This window comes from Mizuhopecten yessoensis, unplaced genomic scaffold (genome assembly GCF_002113885.1).
Source record: "Mizuhopecten yessoensis strain PY_sf001 unplaced genomic scaffold, ASM211388v2 scaffold11125, whole genome shotgun sequence".
In the NCBI taxonomy this organism is placed as follows: domain Eukaryota; kingdom Metazoa; phylum Mollusca; class Bivalvia; order Pectinida; family Pectinidae; genus Mizuhopecten; species Mizuhopecten yessoensis.
The window spans coordinates 573,550-594,053 of NW_018408892.1; the positions used below are offsets into that span (position 1 = coordinate 573,550).

At 36.1% G+C, this 20,504-nt stretch overlaps 2 protein-coding genes across 10 annotated transcripts in view; both read left to right on the forward strand.

Moving 5' to 3' along the window:
• The window catches only part of LOC110466229 (ankyrin repeat and SOCS box protein 2-like), a 6,995-nt gene extending 2,068 nt beyond the window's left edge, over positions 1-4,927 (forward strand). Inside the window, exons 2-3 of the mRNA XM_021522616.1 lie at positions 1,566-2,138; positions 2,940-4,927. Of these exons, the coding sequence (XP_021378291.1) occupies positions 1,602-2,138; positions 2,940-3,647 (1,245 nt within the window). The 5' untranslated portion in view covers positions 1,566-1,601 and the 3' untranslated portion in view covers positions 3,648-4,927. The remainder of the gene's footprint in view (positions 1-1,565; positions 2,139-2,939) is intronic.
• Positions 4,928-16,797: 11,870 nt separating this feature from the next.
• Positions 16,798-20,504, forward strand: part of LOC110466205 (CD109 antigen-like) — an 81,024-nt gene continuing 77,317 nt past the window's right edge. For 5 of the 9 annotated variants that reach the window (XM_021522574.1, XM_021522582.1, XM_021522579.1 and 2 more), the window contains exons 1-5: positions 16,800-16,835; positions 17,024-17,081; positions 19,002-19,162; positions 19,710-19,735; positions 19,963-20,116. In XM_021522574.1, coding sequence (XP_021378249.1) covers positions 17,029-17,081; positions 19,002-19,162; positions 19,710-19,735; positions 19,963-20,116 — 394 coding nt within the window. In that variant the 5' untranslated portion in view covers positions 16,800-16,835; positions 17,024-17,028. Of the gene's footprint in view, positions 16,836-17,023; positions 17,082-19,001; positions 19,163-19,709; positions 19,736-19,962; positions 20,117-20,504 lie in introns of all 9 variants that reach the window. The other 4 variants (XM_021522576.1, XM_021522577.1, XM_021522575.1 and 1 more) reach the window with 3 other exon arrangements.

The following is a 20,504-nucleotide window of genomic DNA, read 5'->3' on the forward strand; positions in this document are numbered from 1 at the left end:
ATCAATCTGATTAAAATCATATCCTACGTTCTCTACGTATCACGTGATACGTAGAGAACGTAGGATATGATTTTAATCAGATTGGTTTAACATGTGTTACCCAGTACATATTTTGCGATAAATAAAATATTTGTAGGGTTAATGAGAAATGCTTCTGTTCCGAACAATGCCACACACACACAAAAACGGAAAATATTAAAATTGACAGAAAATTATTTTTTTGGTATTTTTTCCAAAAAAGTCCCAAAACTATCTGAATGTTTAGATTTTCATAAAATCAACTCTACATAGTTGCATAACCATTATATGAAAGTTTCAACGAATTTTGCTTGTTAATTGCGAAAGTGTGGAGCCACCTTAAACAATTCTTGTAATCGATATTTCTCAGGAAGTACTGTACATCTGTACATCTTTCTCAAATTTTATATGTAGCCTCCCCTTGGTCTGTAGTTGTGCATGTTTAATTTAAAGAATGATAAGATAAACAAAATGGCCGACAGGCAGCCATCTTGGATTGTGACATTAAAGGTTTGTAATCGCTATTTCTCAGGAAGTACTGGAGAGATCTTTCTCAAATTTGATATGCAGATTCCCCTTGGTTCCTTGTCGTACAGGTGAACTTTTGAGACTAATCAGATACAAAAAATGTCCGACAGGCAGCCATCTTGGATTTTGATAGTGAATGTTTGTTATCGCTATTTCTCAATAAGTACTGGAGAGATCTTTCTCAAATTTAAGATGTCGGTTTCCCTTGGTCCCTTGTTGTGCATATTTACTTTTGAGACTGATCAGATAAACAAAATGGCCAACAGGCAGCCATCTTGGATTTTGACAGTGGCTATTTCTCAGAAAGTACTGAAGAAATCTTTCTCAAATTTTATATGTAGGTTCCCCTTGGTCTGTAGTTGTGCATGTTTAATTTTGAGACTGATTTAGGCTCCCCTTGGTCTATAGTTGTGCATTTGTAATTTTGAGAAGGATCAGATAAACAAAATGGCTGACCGGCAGCCATCTTGGATTTTTACAATGAAAGTTTGTTATCGCTATTTCTAAGGAAGCACTGGAGGGATCTTTCTCAAGTTTTATATGTAGGTTCCCCTTTGTCCCTGGTTTTTGCACGTTTACCGGTGGCTATCTACGATTTTTGACATTAAAGTTTTTTTGTTAGGGTAATAGGTAACTTTGCTCTAACAAGTGGTCACCCTGAGTCAGGGTAATTTAGGTCACTTTCGACTGTTCGCCCAGTACTGTATGTATAACTGTAACTTAAAATGTTAATATAGGCCTAATGTAAAATCAGGTCTTCTATGCTCTTTGACTAAATGTTGTCATCCTCAGTCCTAGGTGAAAATTCCTTTTACAAATTTAAGTATGTGCAAGTGCAATTTTCACCTGGGACCGAGGATGCAATGAAGTATACTTTTGAACAGCAAATACAATTGATAGTTTCACTGAATTTTAAACTATATTTCTATCAGATTCTAGGTTTTTTCATTGGATTGAAAAAGAGGAATAATAAGACACTTGTAAATGTGGTAACCCATAACTTGCACTTCTGTTGGCAGAGACAACAAGATGACTGTCTTTGTGACTTAGAAGCCATGGCAACAAGTGGTGGATCCGGAGGAGAGACAGGATTTGAGACACTGGTCTGTCCTGATCTCATGTCTGACGATACCAGTAACCTTACTCCGCTGAGTCTGGCATGTAAACAAGGCAATGTAGAAATGGTAAAAATGTTGGTGCGGGAAGGATCGGATATAGGTGCTCCTGGTAACGATGGCAAGACCGCTCTGCATTACACATGTGAAGGAGGTGACAGAATTATAGATGGCAATGATGATGAACAGACAGATGATTTTCTCGAAATTTTACAGTTTTTGCTTGACAGTGGTGCTAATGTGGATTGGAAAGACAACATGGGCAGAACACCGCTCTTCACTGCTTGTGAGGCTGATGATATAGCAATGGTGTCATTATTAGTCCGACACAACTGTGATGTCAACATCCAGACAGTTGATGGTGACTGTCCAATCAGAGTAACATGTCGCAATGCTAAATTCTGGACCTATCGACCGGGATCCGGCACTCATACACAAAGCCATCCAAGTCGTTTTCCTCCAATACAGATTACAAAGGTAATTAATATTTTTTCTTATGCCGTGGCGCAGCGTCCGTCTTCCCTCTGTCTGTCTGGCTTCATTTTCTTTAAACAGCTTCTTCTCATTAACCAAAAGGACCAGGGTGATACTGTTTGGTATGTAGCATGCTGAGATGAAGAGCTACAAAGTTTGATCAAATGAATGACTTTGACTCATATATCGGGTCTTAGGAGTATATGTTTAAAAACTTGAAACAAGGGGTCAAATATGTTAAAAACAACTTACTTCTTCTGAATAACAAAATGGCTAGGATAATCATATGTGGCCAGAAGCATGCTGGGATGAATGGCTACCAAGTATGTTCAAATGAATGACCTTTGCCCTTATTTAGGGTCACTGAGGTCAATTGTCTTAAAAAACCCTTTAAACAACTTCTTGTTAATAATCAAAAGACCCAGGTTGATGCTATTTGGTCTGTAGCATGCATGGAGGAAGGGCTTCAAAGTTTGATCAATTGAATGACCTTCACCAATATTCAAGGTCATATATATAAGCTGTAATCATATCCCTATAAATGACCAAAGAGGCCAGGGTGAGGATATATTTGACCAGAAGCATGCTGGGATGAAGGGCTACCAAGTTTGTTCAAATGAATGCCCTTCACCCTTATTAAGGGTCACTGTTTTTGTCTCCAACTCCTGACAGTTTGTTCAAGGCAACATTCATTCATTGACACAAACATGTAGCAAGGTTTTATTGTATTTTGACTAAACTAAAATTTTGATCTTTGTAAAGCCAATATCTGTATACATACATAAAGATTTTTTTCTATTTCAGGTATTGCTGCAGGCCAATGCTGACATCTCTAAGGCAACGTTGTTGCCAACAGCCGTGCAATACAAAGATGCAGAGTTAGTGAGAGAGCTCCTAGAACTGGGCATGGACATTAATATGCTTGACGATAATCAGTGCACTCCCCTGGGCGCAGCCTGCTCCTCTGTAAATGTGCCCTGTTACATTGTCAAACTTCTTCTAGAGCATGGTGCTGATGTGAATAAAGGTGGTGGATGGAGGAAACAGAAACCACTCATATTTGCTTATGTTCACAATTCAGTAGAGAAGATAAGATGGCTTCTTTCATATGGGGCGTCTCTCACACCCGACGAAATGACAGAACTGGTATCGTTGAGTTTTTCCAAGTCCATTCTTGAGAACCCGGAAGTGATTGGCCCTTACAGCAAAGAGTTGATGTCCTGGCGCCTTCTATTGGCTGCTGGGTTTCAGCCATCGGGTCAAAGTGCCCAGCTGACATACAAGATGCAGCAACTGAATATCTGTAGTAGTTATGATAAGATATCGCCATGGATACAGAGCATGCTTTACCCAATGCATTCGTTGAAGGAGATCTGCCGCATCTGCATCAGAAATAGCATACCTGCCAGCATTGATAACAATGTAAAAAAGTTGACACTTCCTAAATCTTTGAAAGGCTTCCTTTTATTTAATGAATTTAATTTTGCAAATGCAGATACACAGACAAAGTAGACCCTTGACTTAAATGCAAGCAATGGTTTAAAAGTCATTTTTGATTGCCCAACGGTACTGATGTAATAAATATTAAGAGTCTAGCAAATTAAGGCAATATGGGTAGACTAAATTGCTGTTTTGGATTTTTTTAAAATAGTTAAGTGTCCAATTTTTGCATTCACCATTTAACACATTTCTGAGTAAACAAAAGCATTTTTTTTTTATAGAGAAACTTGTTTTTTTATCAATACTTATATTTCTAAGAAGAACATCTTATGATGCTGTCAGAATAATGTTGAGTACAACTATCATAATATTTACATTGTGTAATGCCAACTGCCTGAATATTTGTTGTGCCAACTGTAAAAAGCCATGATTTGTATTTAAAAAGGCTGCAAGCTGAAATGCAATATTGTTAAAAGAATTAACAATTATTTTGTATTTGTAAGTTATTCTAAGAATGATTTACAAATACCTAGTCTATGATAATACATTGTACCTGGTGCATTATTTCATTGTATCTAATTGAATGTGTTGTATTTGTATGTGTCGAGTTTGTCTTTCCAAAAGATGACAATTGAGAAATATTTCATACTGCAATAGAATGAATTAAATATTTGCCGCCGTTATATATATATGTGCCAATATGTTGATTAACTAGCCACCTGTAAAGCTTGTGTTTTTGGTGTAGTTCAATGTTTTTGCTATTTTTTAGATAGATATTTGTAACAATAAGATCAAATGAATTTTTTTATTCATTTAGAGAAATTTGGTATGGGAGCGCAGTATTTCACTAATAGAAATTTATAAAAAATTGAGACATATATATGACAACTTTTGTTAACATTTGGAAAATATGGTTATTTTTATATATACCCCCAGTATATTTGCAACGGATTGGCGATTTTGAGAAATGTACCAAATTAAGTTTGTAAGCGCAACTTACCGATGCATATGCCATAAGATGTTATCATTATAATCAGTAATTTAATGTATGCAATGCAGCCTCTGAATTAATTAACTAAAGGTAAATATGGATTTAAATTATTTATTCATATAATATACAGAGTGGTGAAATTATGAATTGATGGATGAACACTTGTTCCCTTGTGTTAACGGATGTACTTTATACATGGCGTACGAATAGGGTCGAGATTTGGCTAATAATAATAGACTGGTTGTCTCTTGCCTTAATCTTTCCAGGTTTTGTTTGATAATATCTACCGGTGATTTTTAGGTCACCTTTGCTAAAGTGACCTATTCTAATTGCTTTCCGTCCATCGTCATATTTTTTTTACATTTTCAACTTCTTCTAAAATTGAGATTCCTACCCCAACCCCAGGGGCCAGGGCGGGGCCCCAAAGGGAAAATTAACCAATATTTCGAAAATCTTCTTCTCCAGACTCAAAGGTACTACAGTCATTTTCTCTGCATGGAACGAAAGATCATCAGGGGCTTTATTTAATTTGTAAATTTCAGTACCCCCGAGCTTTCCGTTCTCCATTGGGGAGAGTTTAAAGTTTATTATAGTTTATATAGGGAAATAACACTTTTTGGTATATTTTGACAAATTTCTGTAGGAAATTATTTTTACTTCGTGAGAATTATCATTGGAGGTAGATGGTTTCAAATTGTAAAATTGAAATTCCTACCCCAACCCTAGGGGCCAGGGCGGAACCCCATAGGGAAAATTAACCAATAATTCAAAAATCTTCTTCTCCAGACTCAGAGGTACTACAGTCATTTTCTCTGCATGGAAAGAAAGATCATCAGGGGCTTTATTTAAGTTGTAAATTTCAGGACCCCCGAGCTATCCGTTCTCCCTTGGGGAGGGGGTAAAGTTTACTATAGTTTTGTATAAGGAAATAGCACTTTTGGGTATATTTTATCCGTTTTCAGCAGAAAATTTCTCAAACTTAGTCAGAATCATCTTTGGTGAATGAGGGTATTACATTGTAAAATTGGGATTCCTGTCCCATCCCCAGGGGCTAGGGCGGGGCCCCAAAGGGAACATTTACCAATATTTTAAAATTCTTATTCTTTGATGACATGACAAGTATTGTATTTCACTTAGTTTACATGCTGATTTCCACATCACATCTAAACAATAAAATAAAGCTACCAGTACCTATGATATAACTCAGGTGACTGCTAAGGCCCTTGGGCCTCTTGTTATTGTACTTGTCAAACTCGACGAGTCTGTTCAGAATATGTCTGTTACAGAAATATTCACGTACTCTTGCAAGTTTAATGTTCAAGTACATATAAAGCATTGTTATGTACACCCATCCCCCAGTTGGGACAACTGTAAGGGAACTGGGTTGAGTGACTACGGGGACAGGGAAGCTCATTTGGTTAGAGTTCAGGTCACAGGTTTGAATCTAAGTCTTGTCATGTCGCAGTTTTCCCATCTTGTTACATTGTTGCCAGGACCAAGATCACTGCAATCCTATTTTCCAATTTTATACCCTTGAAAACAAAGTTATTTACACCTTAGTTTGGGTATCCTTTCGATAAGCACACAGAGTGTTTGAAACGTCTGGTAGGTTAATCTCTGACACCATGCACTCTAACAGTTTGAGTCTTTTCTATCCTCGATACTTCAGGTTATGCTCACTTTCGCTCTCTGCACCCCTGGATATATCATAGCAACATCAAAGACTGTGTGTGCCACCTTGTAGATGAGACTAGGAGACTTGTTTGATCCTTTGATGAACATCACAGGAATCTGTTTGTCCTGTAACAGTAAAAATTGACTGGCTTTGAAGTCGGTTGTCACTCCTCTGTAGTCTTCAAAGGACTGGTATCAGCCTAGCGAATGGTCAGGTGTTTTTTTTACCTGAGACTAATCAAATAGCTAGCCGGGTGCCTTCAATTTTGCTATGACATATTCCAGGGGTGCAGAGAGCGAAAATAAAGCGTTGCTCCTGGAGTATCGAGGATGGGTCTTTTCCTGTTGAACTTTTTCTGTCTTATAACAGTGGTGCCAGAAGCAAAATCACTGCAATCATATTTTCAAAATCTTCTATCCAGAACACAACACCACACAGTTTGGGTATCCTGATGCACTTGAAACAAAGGTTAACGTAATTGCTGGCACCACTGTGTAACCAGAGAGAAAATGCAATTTAGCCTTGGAGGATTTTAAATTGGAACCTTGTACATTAAGACCAACACTGTAACCATTTTGAGCTACCTCCTCAGCGGTAGTCAGTTCAACTACACAATGGTGCAATCTTCATTGTACTAATTATTAATTTAGATAACTTTGTAATTGAATGTTACCTGAATTGTACCTATTTATGAAAAACACTGAAGCTGTAAGCATTCTAATATTACCTCATTGATAATGAACATAGTTTTTAGAACTTTAAAATTTGGAATACAAATGTTTTAACATTTTGATTGCTTTTGATGACTGAATAACACTAAAAGTTTTTATGTAATTAAAGTATTTGTTGTTTTGTGACTAGGATATGTAGAGTCTATTATAATTATGCTGTGTATTCTGCTGTATACCAGGGTAGTTTTTGTTTACAGACTTGTGACATATCAGGACTACATGAATTACTTTTACACCTACATGATACAGTTAGATATATTATATGATTTATTAGTCCCTCACCAGTTACTGGGGGAGGGGTAGACTATAGGTTTGGACTCTTTCCGTCCTTTCGTCCATATTTTGTCCATACCAAAAGTTTGTCCAGACAATTTGTTTTATACTATTTCACCTGGAGTATCCAGATTTGGAATAGCAGTACATTTTGGGATGGTGATGTACCATGTATAAAAAAGTATGTCACTGTGACCTATGGTTTGACCTTTGTCTTTAACCCTTGAAAAGTTTTGTCTTGGCATTTTTTCTATAAATTTTAGCTCGCCTGCCCGAAGGCGTCGGTCGGCCGTCCGTCAACTTTTTGTTTAAACGACTTCTTCTGAAGGTCTGAAAGTCCTACAGTCATGATATATGGCCAGTACCATTCTATGATGGAGTCAAACAATGAAAATGACCTTGACCTACTTTAAAAGTCACATGGATCAAACAGGTCTTGGCCTTCAAACGACTTGTCTGAAGATCTTAAAGGCCTAGAGTCATGATATTTGGCCAGTAGCTTTCTATGATGGAGCCCGACAAAGTTTGCGAATGAAAATGACATTGACCTATTTTCAAGGTCACAGGGGTCAAAAAGGTCTAAACCTTCAAACCACATCTTCTAAATATCCGAAAGGCCTTAAGTCATGATATTTGGTAAGTAGCATTCTATGACGAAGCCCAACATAGTTTGGAAGGAAAACGACGTTGACCTACTTTGAAGGTCACAGGGGTCAAATAGGTCAAAACATTCAAATGACTTCTTCTAAAGATCAGAAAGGCAAAGAGTCTTGATATTTGTCCAGTAGTATTCTATGATGGAGACCGACAAAGTTTGCGAATGAAAATGACCTTGATCTACTTTCAAAGCCACAGAGGTCAAAAAGGTCTAAACCTTCAAACGACTTCTTGTGAAGATCTGAGACGCCTGAAGTCATGATATTTGTTCCTCAGAGTCTGACAAAGTTTGACAACGAAAATGACCTTGACCTACTTTCAAGGTCGATGGGTCAAACGTGTCAAACATTTTAACGACTTCTTCTAAAGATCTGAAAGTTTTAGTCTTAATATTTGGCTGGTAGCTTCTTTTGGTGGAGCACAACAAAGTTTGAGAATAAAAATGACCTTGATCTACTCTCAAGGTCTCATGAGTCAGGTATGTCAAACGCTTCAAACCATGTTTTTGAAGAAATGAAAGGTATAGAATCTTAATATCTGACTGGTATTTTCTTTGGATTGAAGTTGAGGAAGTTTGCAAATGAAAATTACCTTGACTTTCAAGGTCACGGGGGTCAAATATGTCAAACACGTCAAATGACTTCTGAATAAACGAAATACATAGCATCATAATATTTGCCTGGTGGCTTCTTGGTATAGAGCTCATCAAAAGTATGTGAATGGAAATTACCGCAACCTACTTTAAATGTCACAGTGGTCAACAAAACTTCAAACGACTTGTTCTGAAGAACTAAAACGGATGGATTCATAATATTCGTCTGGTAGCTGTTTGGGATAGAGTCAACAAAGTTTGAGATGGAAAATGACCTCGAGCTTCTTACAATGTTTCAGGAACAAATATGTCAAACACTTCAAACAACCTCTTCTGAGGAATCGAAGAGCATAGAATCATATAATAATATTGAGCTGGTAGCTTTAATGGATTGAGCCGACAAAGTTCGCGATTGAAATATTTGTAGTACAGTATGATATTTAATGAGAATAATTTGCTTAAATATCCAGGTTAGCGATACAGGCCCTCTGGGCCTCTTGTTGAAATAGTTTCCAAAACTGCTTCACTTTTTTCAATCAACTAATTCTAATCGTTATATATTGTTGATGATGATGATTTCGATGATGAATAATGATGATGATGATGATGATGATGATGCATGTTGATGATGATGATGGTTGATATAAATGAAGGGGAATTAAAAGTGATCTGAATGTGGGAATGGATGTGAAACTACTTCTTTATATCCAATCAACCTAACTTCACGATATTTGTCCAACAACTCTATGTAACAAAACAAACAGGTTAACGATACAAACCCTTCTGGGCCTCATGTTTCACCTGAAGTAACAAGATTTGGTATGTAGTATGTCTTGGCTGATAGAGTGCGATCCCTGTTTTACATATAATCTTTATGACATTCAATCAGCTATAAATGCCACGGCCAGTGTGTTGCCGTTATAATTATGATGTCATTAATGTAACTTTTGATAACCACTGATCCTCCCATGAAGATGGCTTTGGGATTCATGAAACAAGCACAAACGATACATACATTTACTGGAACTAAATGCTGCAATTATTGAACTGCTTTTAGTTGGCATGCATAGTCAATATTTACTATGAAAGCAAACTGAAAACATTTCAATGCTTAGATCATCTCTTGATAGGACGATAGACACGATATGTGACTGATGTTAGCTTCCCCACTTTGTTGTTCCGAACCGTTTTTAAACAAGGTTGGCCCTTAATGAAGTTAAGTTCAAAAATATTGTACATTCTCCTTCAGTTTTAGCTCACCTGGCCCGAAGGCCACAATGCCATGGGTGATGATATTTGGCCAGAAGCAAACTAGGATGAAGGGCTACCAAGTGTGTTCAAGTAAATGACCTTCACCCATATTCAAGGTCACAGGGGTCAAATTGGTTAAAAGTCTTTAAACCCCTTGTTCTGAATAACCAACAGTCTTAGGGTGATAATATCTGGCCAGTGTTATGCTAGGATGAAGGGCTACCAAGTTTGTTCAAATAGATGGAGTCAAATATGTTTAAAATCTTTAAACGATTTCTTCTGATTAACCATGAGGCACAGGATGTTGATATTTTGGCAGTTACATGATTCGATGAAGGGTTATCAAGTCATTTGGATGATTTTGACCCACTTTCAAGATCAAATTTGGTCAGATATTTATAAACCTTTAAATGACCTCATTTCATTAAAGAAAATGTTTAGGGTGGTGATATTTGAATAATATATTTGAATATAACGTAATGACCTTGTTCGATTTTCAAGGTCACAGGGGTCAAATGCTTTAAAATCTTTTAACAGATTCGTTAGAATGACTTATATAAAGTCATAAATACTGATATTTTGCCTGTAGCTTATTTTAGATAACTTTTAAGAAGTGTGAGATAAATACCAGGTGAGCGATGCATGCCCATTGGGCCTCTTGTTGTAATAAAGTCACCCGAGGGAATTTGGTTCCCTTTTTTTGTTTTCTTGAACCAAAATGTCCTTTGTTGATGCACTGCAAGTGGATTGTTTCATTCTTAAGCGAATTGAATCCCAAACAACTGTTCAATATCCTCTCAGTCGACCAGATTTGTCCTAACACTTTACCAATTAAAAATAAAAGTGTCACTCTCTTCATCGTCACCCCTGCAGGTCGGGGATCGAGAAAAGAATACACCTGCTGTTACCCACGGCATGGATCGTAAGAAGCTACTAATGTGGGACAAAGTAACGAATGGAATTTTGATGACATATTTTAATTTGGATTTGGTCTCGGCCGCAATGGAGGCGTTCGATTAGTCTGTCTCCATCTTTTCTTTAGTATTGCTCCTGCAATATACTATTTGATGCTTCACTTCGACTACCCACAATATAATCTGTCGTAGTTGTTAAGACAATTTCCTATGGGCCATCGTATTGATAGTTATCTACAGGTACAGTTGGTGACTAACGGAGGGGTTGGGTGGCACGGAATTAGCTATGTAAGTGGGTGATACAGGAAATAATTATTTGACCAGGTTAGACCAAAGTAGACTTTAAATACGAGCAAAGCAATAACAATTTCCGTATACAGGTATATCTTACCTTTCAAAAATTAGCAACGTTAGATTTTCCATCTTTTGCTTTTACTGTTACTTGTTACTGTTACAAATTTTCTGTTTCATGTATGTGCACTTGATATATCAAAATGCGTTATAATAGACCAAATAACATCAATATATATGGCTCGATAGAGTGAATATGATTGAAAATGTAATAATTGCATGATCTATTAGTGAGCACTTCAATGTTTCAGGTTAAGCACAACCGACCACTCCACATAACACCAAGGAACCTACACTGAAAGAGGTAACCGAAGTGGTGAAGAAGGCAAGAACAGGGTCTTCACAAGGACCAAATGGTATTCCTTATAAGGTATATAAAATGTGTTCAAAGCGTCTACGACGACTTTGAAATCTCATAAAAGAAGTTTGGAGGAAAGGAAAAGTACCAGATAGTTGGCAACAGACAGAGGGAATAGTTACACCAAAGAAAAGGGGTTCAAAGAACATTGCACAGTTCAGAACCATCCCCTTACTCAACGTGGAGGGGAAACTATTCTTTGCTGTGCTGGCCAAACGAATGACAACTTACCTGGCATCAAACCAGCACATTGACACCTCAGTGCAGAAAGGAGGAGTACCTGGTTTCTCGAAATGCTTGAACACACAGATGTCATCAGTCAGATCATCAGAGAAGCTAAGGTAAACCACAACGATCCCACAGTTGTCTGGCTAGACCTCGCCAACGCTTTTGGTTCCATACCACACAAGCTTATCGAGACTGCACTGAATCCATACCACATCCCAGACCATGTTTAAGGGATCATTAATGTGTACTTCATTGGCATTCAACTGCGGTTTGCTGTGGGTGAAATGTCAACACCATGGCAGAAGCTCGAGAAAGAAATAGTAACTGACTGTACTATTTAAGTTGTGTTATTTGTGATGGGGATGAACTTGATAACCAATGCAGCAAAGAGGGAAACCAGAGGACTAAAGATAGGCTCAGCTAGGGATATACCTTCTTTCTTAAAGAGGTTTCATAGATGACCTGACCATAACTACAACGACACACTGACTCGTTGGGTTCTTTCAGCGTCGGATGAGACAGTGACATGGGCACGAATAAAGTTCAAACCAAAAAAGTCGAGGAGCCTGGTAATCAAGAAGGGGAAGGTCACGCAAAGATTCAACCTCCAGGTACAGGGAGAAGACATACCATTCAAAGTAGAGAAGACAAAAAGTGCCAGGGTAAGGGTATGATGCCAGCCTGGATGACACAGGCAGCATCAGCCGCATCAATAACCAACTCCAAGAAGATCTGAAGCAAATAGATCAGACAAATATCTCTGGCAAATTTAAGGCATGTAATGTTGCCAAGATGTGGCCCTTCATGTTATATGATATAGTAATCTATAATGTTGAAGGCCCTGGAAGAACCATCAACATATGCCTTCGTAGATGGCTTGTTGTCCCACCTAGTTTCACCAGTATTTCGACTCTATGGAAGAACCAATCAGTTACATCTCCCAATATCCTCAGTTGTGGAAGAGTGCAAGGCTGCAAAGGCAAGATTGGTGGTGACCTTAAAAGAATCATCAAACGACATGATCCAGAGAGCAGGTATAGATACACGCACACGAAGAAAATGGTCAGTAAGCCAGGCAGTGTCCGAAGCAGAAAGCAGACTGAGGCACATATACATTGTCGGGACAACGACGGAAGGAAGACAAGAACTTGGTATGTCTAAACCACAAGGCTGGGGTTTGGCAAGTCCAATGAGACAAGAGCCAGCCAGATGATACAGAAAGATATAAGGGAAACTAATAGAGAACAGACGAGCTCTATCAGTCGAAATGGGAGGACAATGTGCATGGAACCAGTGTACCACAACAGAGCGGAAGCTGACTTGGGCAGACATTTGGCAGTACGAGCCACTCCGACTCAAAGTTCTTTTGAGGCCAGTTTATGATCTGCTGCCGTCACAGATGGAGTTTAGTGGATGATCCAAGATGCCAACTCTGTGACAAGCCAGGTACCATGGACCATGTCCTGTCATCGTGCCAGACTTCACTAACACAGGGCCGTTGCAGATGGAGGCATGATAAGTCCTTAGGGAGTTAGCAGTCACACTGGAACGTGAGAAAAGGAAGAAAAGAACTTGAAAGAAGAGAGCACCCACTATGATTAACTTCGTCAAGGCAGGAGAGACAAGCATGAAGCCAGCTTCAATCACCACATCGATCCTAGACGAGTCCGACCAGTGGGATATTATACATTACATAAAAATTATATTAGAAATAGGATATAGCTTATATTGGAACATATATGTATATGTTATACGTTAATACTGTACTGAAAATATTACTTTTTTATTTAACTGATCGCTTGAAAAAATGATAAACCCCTTAATACTACACAAAGAATATTGTTTTAAAACGTTTGAGTCAAACGTACACACAAACACCTCCTTTAAATATAAATAAAATGCATCGGTACAAAATATATACTAAAAAAAAAGAATAACAGCTTATATAGTTTAAAGCAAAGCACTAACGAAACTGCGTCTATTCAATAAACCAATAACCGAATTGTCCTTTAAATGGGTCGCTAACCTTGAAGTAGAGTGTTTTGTTTATTTAACGGTGATAAACAATTCCCCTTATCTTGCGCGTTTCCAGGCCACTGTATAGTGTTTGAGGAATTTGACCCAATATATCACGTATGCCTTTGTCATCAAATGATTAAATGCGTAAAGATAATATTTCGTCGAGAAATCAGCCAAAATCAACAAGATGAAAAAAACAACAGGGAAGCATTATGTACAAAGTACTATGTTATTATAGTTTCAAGCAGCATTTATACATGCACATATAAGAGCTGAATAAAACGGTTTAAAAACACACAAGAGAAAAGAAAGAAAAATCATGACTAACCGTTTCAAATGACTATAATATGTAATAGGTTACGCATAATTTATACATATTTTTAACATGATATGTTGTTGCAAGTTATCGAAAGAAATCAAAATCTGATACAACGTTATCATTGAACAGCATATTGAAGTGAAATCTCGCTAGATAAAGATACCCTTTTCAACTTCATATCCTGACATTAACTTACAGGACTGCAGAAATTGTTACCTCACTAATTATTAATAATTCAAGGTTCGAATACAGCTTTATCACAACCTAGTTCGTAGGTCGTCTTAAAGCGATTCACAAATTATTATCCGTGGTTATAGGGCCTTTGCAACCAGCCAATACCTTTCTCAACTCCATGGGGAGGATACAGCCGGTGCTGCCATTTCGACGCTCATACCAGCATTCTACAATTCTAACACTGCCCAATCACGTACTCATTTACAGCTGAGTAGACTGGAAAAAGCGGAGTAAGTATCTTGCTCAAAGATACAACACAGTGCCGTGCCGTGCCGTGCCGTGACGCGAACCCGGAACCCTTCGGTCACTACCCCGTTGTCCCATCACTATACTACCGTGTCTCCTAACAAGCATTGTAACAAACGTGATGGCTTTGATTCAGCTATCCTTCATATTTTTTCTTCAGCAGCAAAATTCCGGCCTTCTGCTAATGGATATCGATAATATTTTTGGATTACATTTTATTTCACGGCCAGTAACTTTCCAGCTGTACCATTTATACATCCACTGCTTATGAAGTTGACATACCAGATATTCTTTGTTCCAACTTTGATTAGGTTTAGTATCAGCATTTTCTTGAAACAAATGCCATATAACCTTCATAAGCAACAGAGACTAGAATTTCACAAATAATGAAAGAAAACCTTAATATGATCTTAAATTCAAAGTTGATACGGTTGTCCAAAAAATTGAAAGTGAGCACTTCAAATCTGAACCTCCACTCATGTTATGAAGACACATTTAATACCACTGAGAACAAAATAAAACGGCAAAGGAATTCAAGAGACACCGGAACAAGAAGACCTCAAATACAACTGGTCAATGACCATGGGTAATAATTTGTGGACCGCTTTTAAACGACCTGCTGTGATAAAGCGGTATACAAGAACCTCAAATTATTTTCATGATTATGATTTATTCAATACTTACCTGTACATAACATATATGATTTTGAATGAACTCTCCCCACCCAAAAACAAACAAAAAACTCTTTATTTTAGCATTATTCTAGTACTGTGTTACAGTATTTTGTCCTTGATGTAACCCCGTTATAATCTGAAGAATTGGATTTGTGATTCAGCACCGGTGACAGGTTTACATAAATATTATTGCTAAAGTGAGCTGTTGAACACACAGGGACTATGTCGGTCTTATCTCTAGTTGTGTACCCTTTCTCCTTTGCTATTGTAAAACCTATCTAATACTTATTGATAGTGTTGTTTATCTTTTAATTACACCCATGACGATGTAGCAATGTGATGTCAATTTTAAATATTTTATTGCCAATTTAGATAACATGGGACAACGCCAAAGCAGCACTTAGGGACCATTTACATCAATTTTCAGTACATGTATTTGCAGCTTATACATATTATCAAAAGTTGAAATTTTAAAACAGCAAAAGAAATCTTCAAAGCTGTTTTCTTGTTTTTGTTGTATTAATAAATGATTTTCCTTTAAATCACTGAAATAGGAAAGAAAGAAAAAAAACTAGTATTTTTCATAACTTACACACGACTCAAAACAAAAATGATTTCGTCAGCTATCTCAGTTTGCAGTCATCAATCCCCTTTCAATATAAATCTCAAGTATACTTCAATCTTCAATGCTAATATATCATTATTTCATAAAGATTCTATGTAAAAAATAATTATCATAGAAAGTTGTAGATAGATTGAATCTGTCTATATGCACTGAAATAAGGATATTTAGCACAAAGAAAAAACATCACAAAACAAAAAAAATAAAAAACAAAATACGAGGATACGTACGCACGAGTAAGTAAAACTATTGTTTGGTTTAAAGTGACGTACTACCTACGTTTCATTCCTATGACAAAAAGTATGCATTTTTCTATTAATATTGTCTTTTGTTTTATCAAGATATTTGTGATCAAACACATTTATCAAACATACATGATTTCAGAAGGTTTTGAAAACAAACGTAAATCTTATATTTATGGATAATAATTCCTCTTCTATCGGTATCTTCTTAAATTTATATTGTTTAATTATTTTGCTTTTGTTTTCAGTCGACGTATTTACGAGTATTTGAAATGAAGAAATAATGCTTATATCTATTGTATAAAAAATAAAAGTGTATGAATAGAAATTAGAATTGGTAATGATGGTCGATTCCTTCCGATTGAAAAAGAAAATATATTTCTCGATCTATTTAACAGTATGGTCAAACCTGCTCAAGAGACCAACTCGATAATAGATCAACTGTATTTAAAGACTATTGAAAAATCACCATCGCTGCGAATTTTCATTTTGTTTGAACCAGTATCAAGAGACAACCTAAACTCTATATATATTTATGGACTTCCCAAAGATGGTCGCTGAAAACGGGTTTGGCAATATACTCTAACATTGGGTCTAAATAAGTATTTCTAGACAACCCGACATAGGTGGCACTCAATGGCTGTTAAAACGAGTACCAGACGTTTCCAGACAGTGAAGGTATAGATAAGGGCTCATCAGAGGTGACAGAGCACCACATAAGAGCCGAGTGGCGCATCTGTTGAGATATGGGCTGATATTTTATGAAGACTCTGCAGAACTCACTTGCCAATCAACACGTTATACATACCTCTGTTACGTGGGATTTAGTTTAAATACAACGAGGTCAGCTTTTCCCTGGTCATCCAGAGGGAATACCTCACAGGTAAGGCGTCTTGATTGTCAGGTATCCTCATACTGACTAAAACACTTTTAAATATTTCCTTTTCATTTGTTCAATATTTTATTTTCTATAGTGATACATTTTTCTTTTATTTAACCAAATAAACTCATTGATATTTTTTGTGTATATTGACAAGTATGTTAAAAATATTTATTATTCATTTGTTTCAGATAAAATGCTTTGGGCCGGTTTAATAACCCTATTGCTGGGGCTAGCTGCGGCTAAAGAGTAAGTACACAATTCCTTTTTTTTCATTTTTTATTTATTAATTCGGAAATGAATATTTTAATATTTTATGATAGAACAAATAGATAACAATTCTGTCAGCGCATGTTTTGGTATTGTCTTATTAAAGTAACTTATTTACAAAACAGTTAATCATATAAGCAGTTAATCAGGTCTAAAATGTTTAAGCTGCAATAACATTGCATAAAGATAGCTACTTCGGAATTGATGAACTCTTTTCTAATCATCTGGCAGAAGGTTTTATCTTTAATTTTGTTAAATATCAATATAAAAACTGTGTGATATTACAAATGAGAGTTCTAATTAATTTATTGGGACATGGAGCAATTTAATTTCTTAACAAAACGAGGAAATCAAATCATTTATTTCCATATGGTGCGTTTTTGGCTGTTCTTAGATCAACAGCATATACGATTTAAAAATAGATAGTTTAAATAGTTTTAATCGGCGTAAATTAATCTTCTGAACATCTCGTCCAGTCTTCATCTTTGGGAGTAAGTGACAGGGAGATTTAAGGCGTAATGAACTATTTCACACCAAGAGAAATTAAGTCGGGAATTACTCCATGATTAAAACATACCGTAGTTGTAAAGAAGATGAATCATTTACCTACACTGATTTATCTATATATAAAAACAAACAGTTACTGAATAGTCTTAGATGGGATATGTTTCACCAATCCAGTAAGCAGTAGTCACTTGATAAATGGAGTTGTCGACTCTATAAAATATGTCTAGCTAGAATGATATTGAATTCCGTTTGATCCTCGGTCTAGATTAGTATTATTAGACATTGTCTTTATGAAATTGGATCAATAAAATCAACTACCTTGTAGTCATACAAAACTTACATGCCGTTATCTAGTACAAGATACATTGCCAATGTGCACATAAGTGTGCACAAGTATATTTCTTGTTATAAAAAACATACAATTCTAAAAATGGTATTCTAATTATATGTGTTACCATCATGTCGATATACACAGAATTATCTGTAGATATAAAAACGTAAAAGGGTATATATTCTTAGCATCTTGTACACATGTACTCAATTTAATGATTTTATTATGGTTATAACAAATAATCTTAGCATTTCACTATGTACTATTTCTGGCTATAAAATACAATGATATATTTAATCATCTTTTCGAGTTGTACATTATCGTGTGTTGTTCTTTATGAATACATCATATCTTTATTCAGCTGAATAATACGGGAGTCGAGATAAACTGCACAGATTTATGTCTTGGAAAACAATTGAATGATTTATTAAATTATGTTAATAGCCTTATCGTATCGATAGAATATACATTTTTGATTCTGGTTTAATAAAAGGAAGAAGGTAATTTCTATACTGTCGTAATTCAATCCTTTTTGTAAAAAATAACCTGAAGGTTCATTTGATTTGTCTAGATACACGCTACCCTATCTTTTCTCTATTCCCCTTTCTAGTTTTACTGCTGTTTGAGATTACTTAATGTCAGTTTCATTTTACATTTTTATATGGAGAAATCAAATTAAATTAATTGTGCAAAGAAATATGATTTACAAACATGCAAATGATACAACAGAATTCTACCACTATTGCACTTCTAAATGATTCGATCTTAAAAATTGGGCAAATGTTCTTGTTTTCTTTATTCTGTATCCTTACACAGTGGAAGGCTGATTTCAATACTGGACGAATGTGTTTTAGAAAATTAAAGAATTAATATTTATTGAGGCAAAAACATTACATTTAATTTTGTCACATATCACAAGTCAAATGTGTAATGCAATGTCTATAATTAAGGGGGATAACTCTAACAAACCATTTGTTAATCGATTGTTAATATAGATGTAATAAATGTTAACATCATGAAAAATAAAAACATAATGAAATAAAAGTATCTTTATCTTTTAGCACTTATGTCGTTATTACGCCTAAAGACGTCCGCCCGGGAGTGCCCCTGAACATCAGTGTCAATATTCTACACGCGACTGGCGATGTGCACGTCACAGCTAAACTCATCCATGTGACCGACAAATCGGTGAAAGCCTCTTCGTCTGCAACTTTCCAACAACGTATGTAGCCATCATATTTCTGTCTGCGTGTATATATAGATATATATCTAAATGCAGATATTTTACACCAAGTTGACAGCTTCTATCAGTTGAAAAATACAAATGGCTCAAAGACAATTTTGAGAATTGGTTTCCGATATTTTTGCAAGTCTGTTTTCTGATTAGAATAGTTCATTGCTTAGTTGAGTTGCAGTCTCGAAATTTAATTTCCTATACGATTTAAAGTATGTTTTGATTAACAATTCGGGAAGGACGTTTTCAGAGACTGAAACCATTTTCCTAACCAGTAGACTGATACTATCATTAATATATCACAACTACATTTATTTGTGTCAGTTTGTTTTGATTAACAATTCGGGAAGTCCTTTTTTCGGAGACTGAAACCCTTTTCCTGAGCAGTATACTGTTATTATCATAAATATATCAAAACTACATTTATTTGTGTCATATGAAAAGTAATGAATTCAATTAAGAAATAAGCGATTGTTTTCATTTACCCTGTATGTCCATGCATCAAAAATAAAAGAAACATGTAAATGATTTTCAGATGTCCCTGACACCATGCGAATTATGGTAAGCATTCTTTTCACTTGATATTAGAAAATAAACCATTTATTGTGTGAAGAATTTGTCGAAAGTTTTCCTTTTGTTTGTCCGAGAGAAAAAAAGATACATTTTATAGTGGACAATTCTTCAATAAGATGAACTATCATCTATTGTTAAGACCAAGCACTATGGCTTGTGAATTCAATATCAACTTTTATGATGTTGATAAACCCTGTTTTGTATCACTATTCTAGGTCCCAGATACGATTCCAAGCGGGACGTACCAGCTTACAGTTGAAGGTTCCAATGGTCTCACTTTCACAGACAAAACAAATCTTCATTACGCTTCCAAGGGCATGTCTATCTTTATACAGACGGATAAAGCCATGTACAAACCTGGCCAAACAGGTAAGCTTGCCGAGTTGTTTTTAACTTTATGGTATGGAAGGACTGTATGTATAGCACACTGACACGTTACAGAGACGAGCTATTTGCCAACCACTGTGAATAAAAAGCAAAAATCATTACAACCACAACGTTTTCAAGACTTTGAACCACATCTTAAAAACAAAACCAACTTAAAACAAACCATGACTCTGTTCCTGTTTATTCCGTCTTTGCGTATTGCAGAGTTATCTTCTCTTGGGAGCAGGTATTGATTGTTACGTCATTGGTTTGTGCGAGAAAATTACGTCGTTTTCTCAAAAATTGATGACGTTACTCTCACAAACAAGTGACGTAACAATCAATACCTGCTCCCAAGAGAAGATAACTCTGCAATACGCAAAGACGGAAT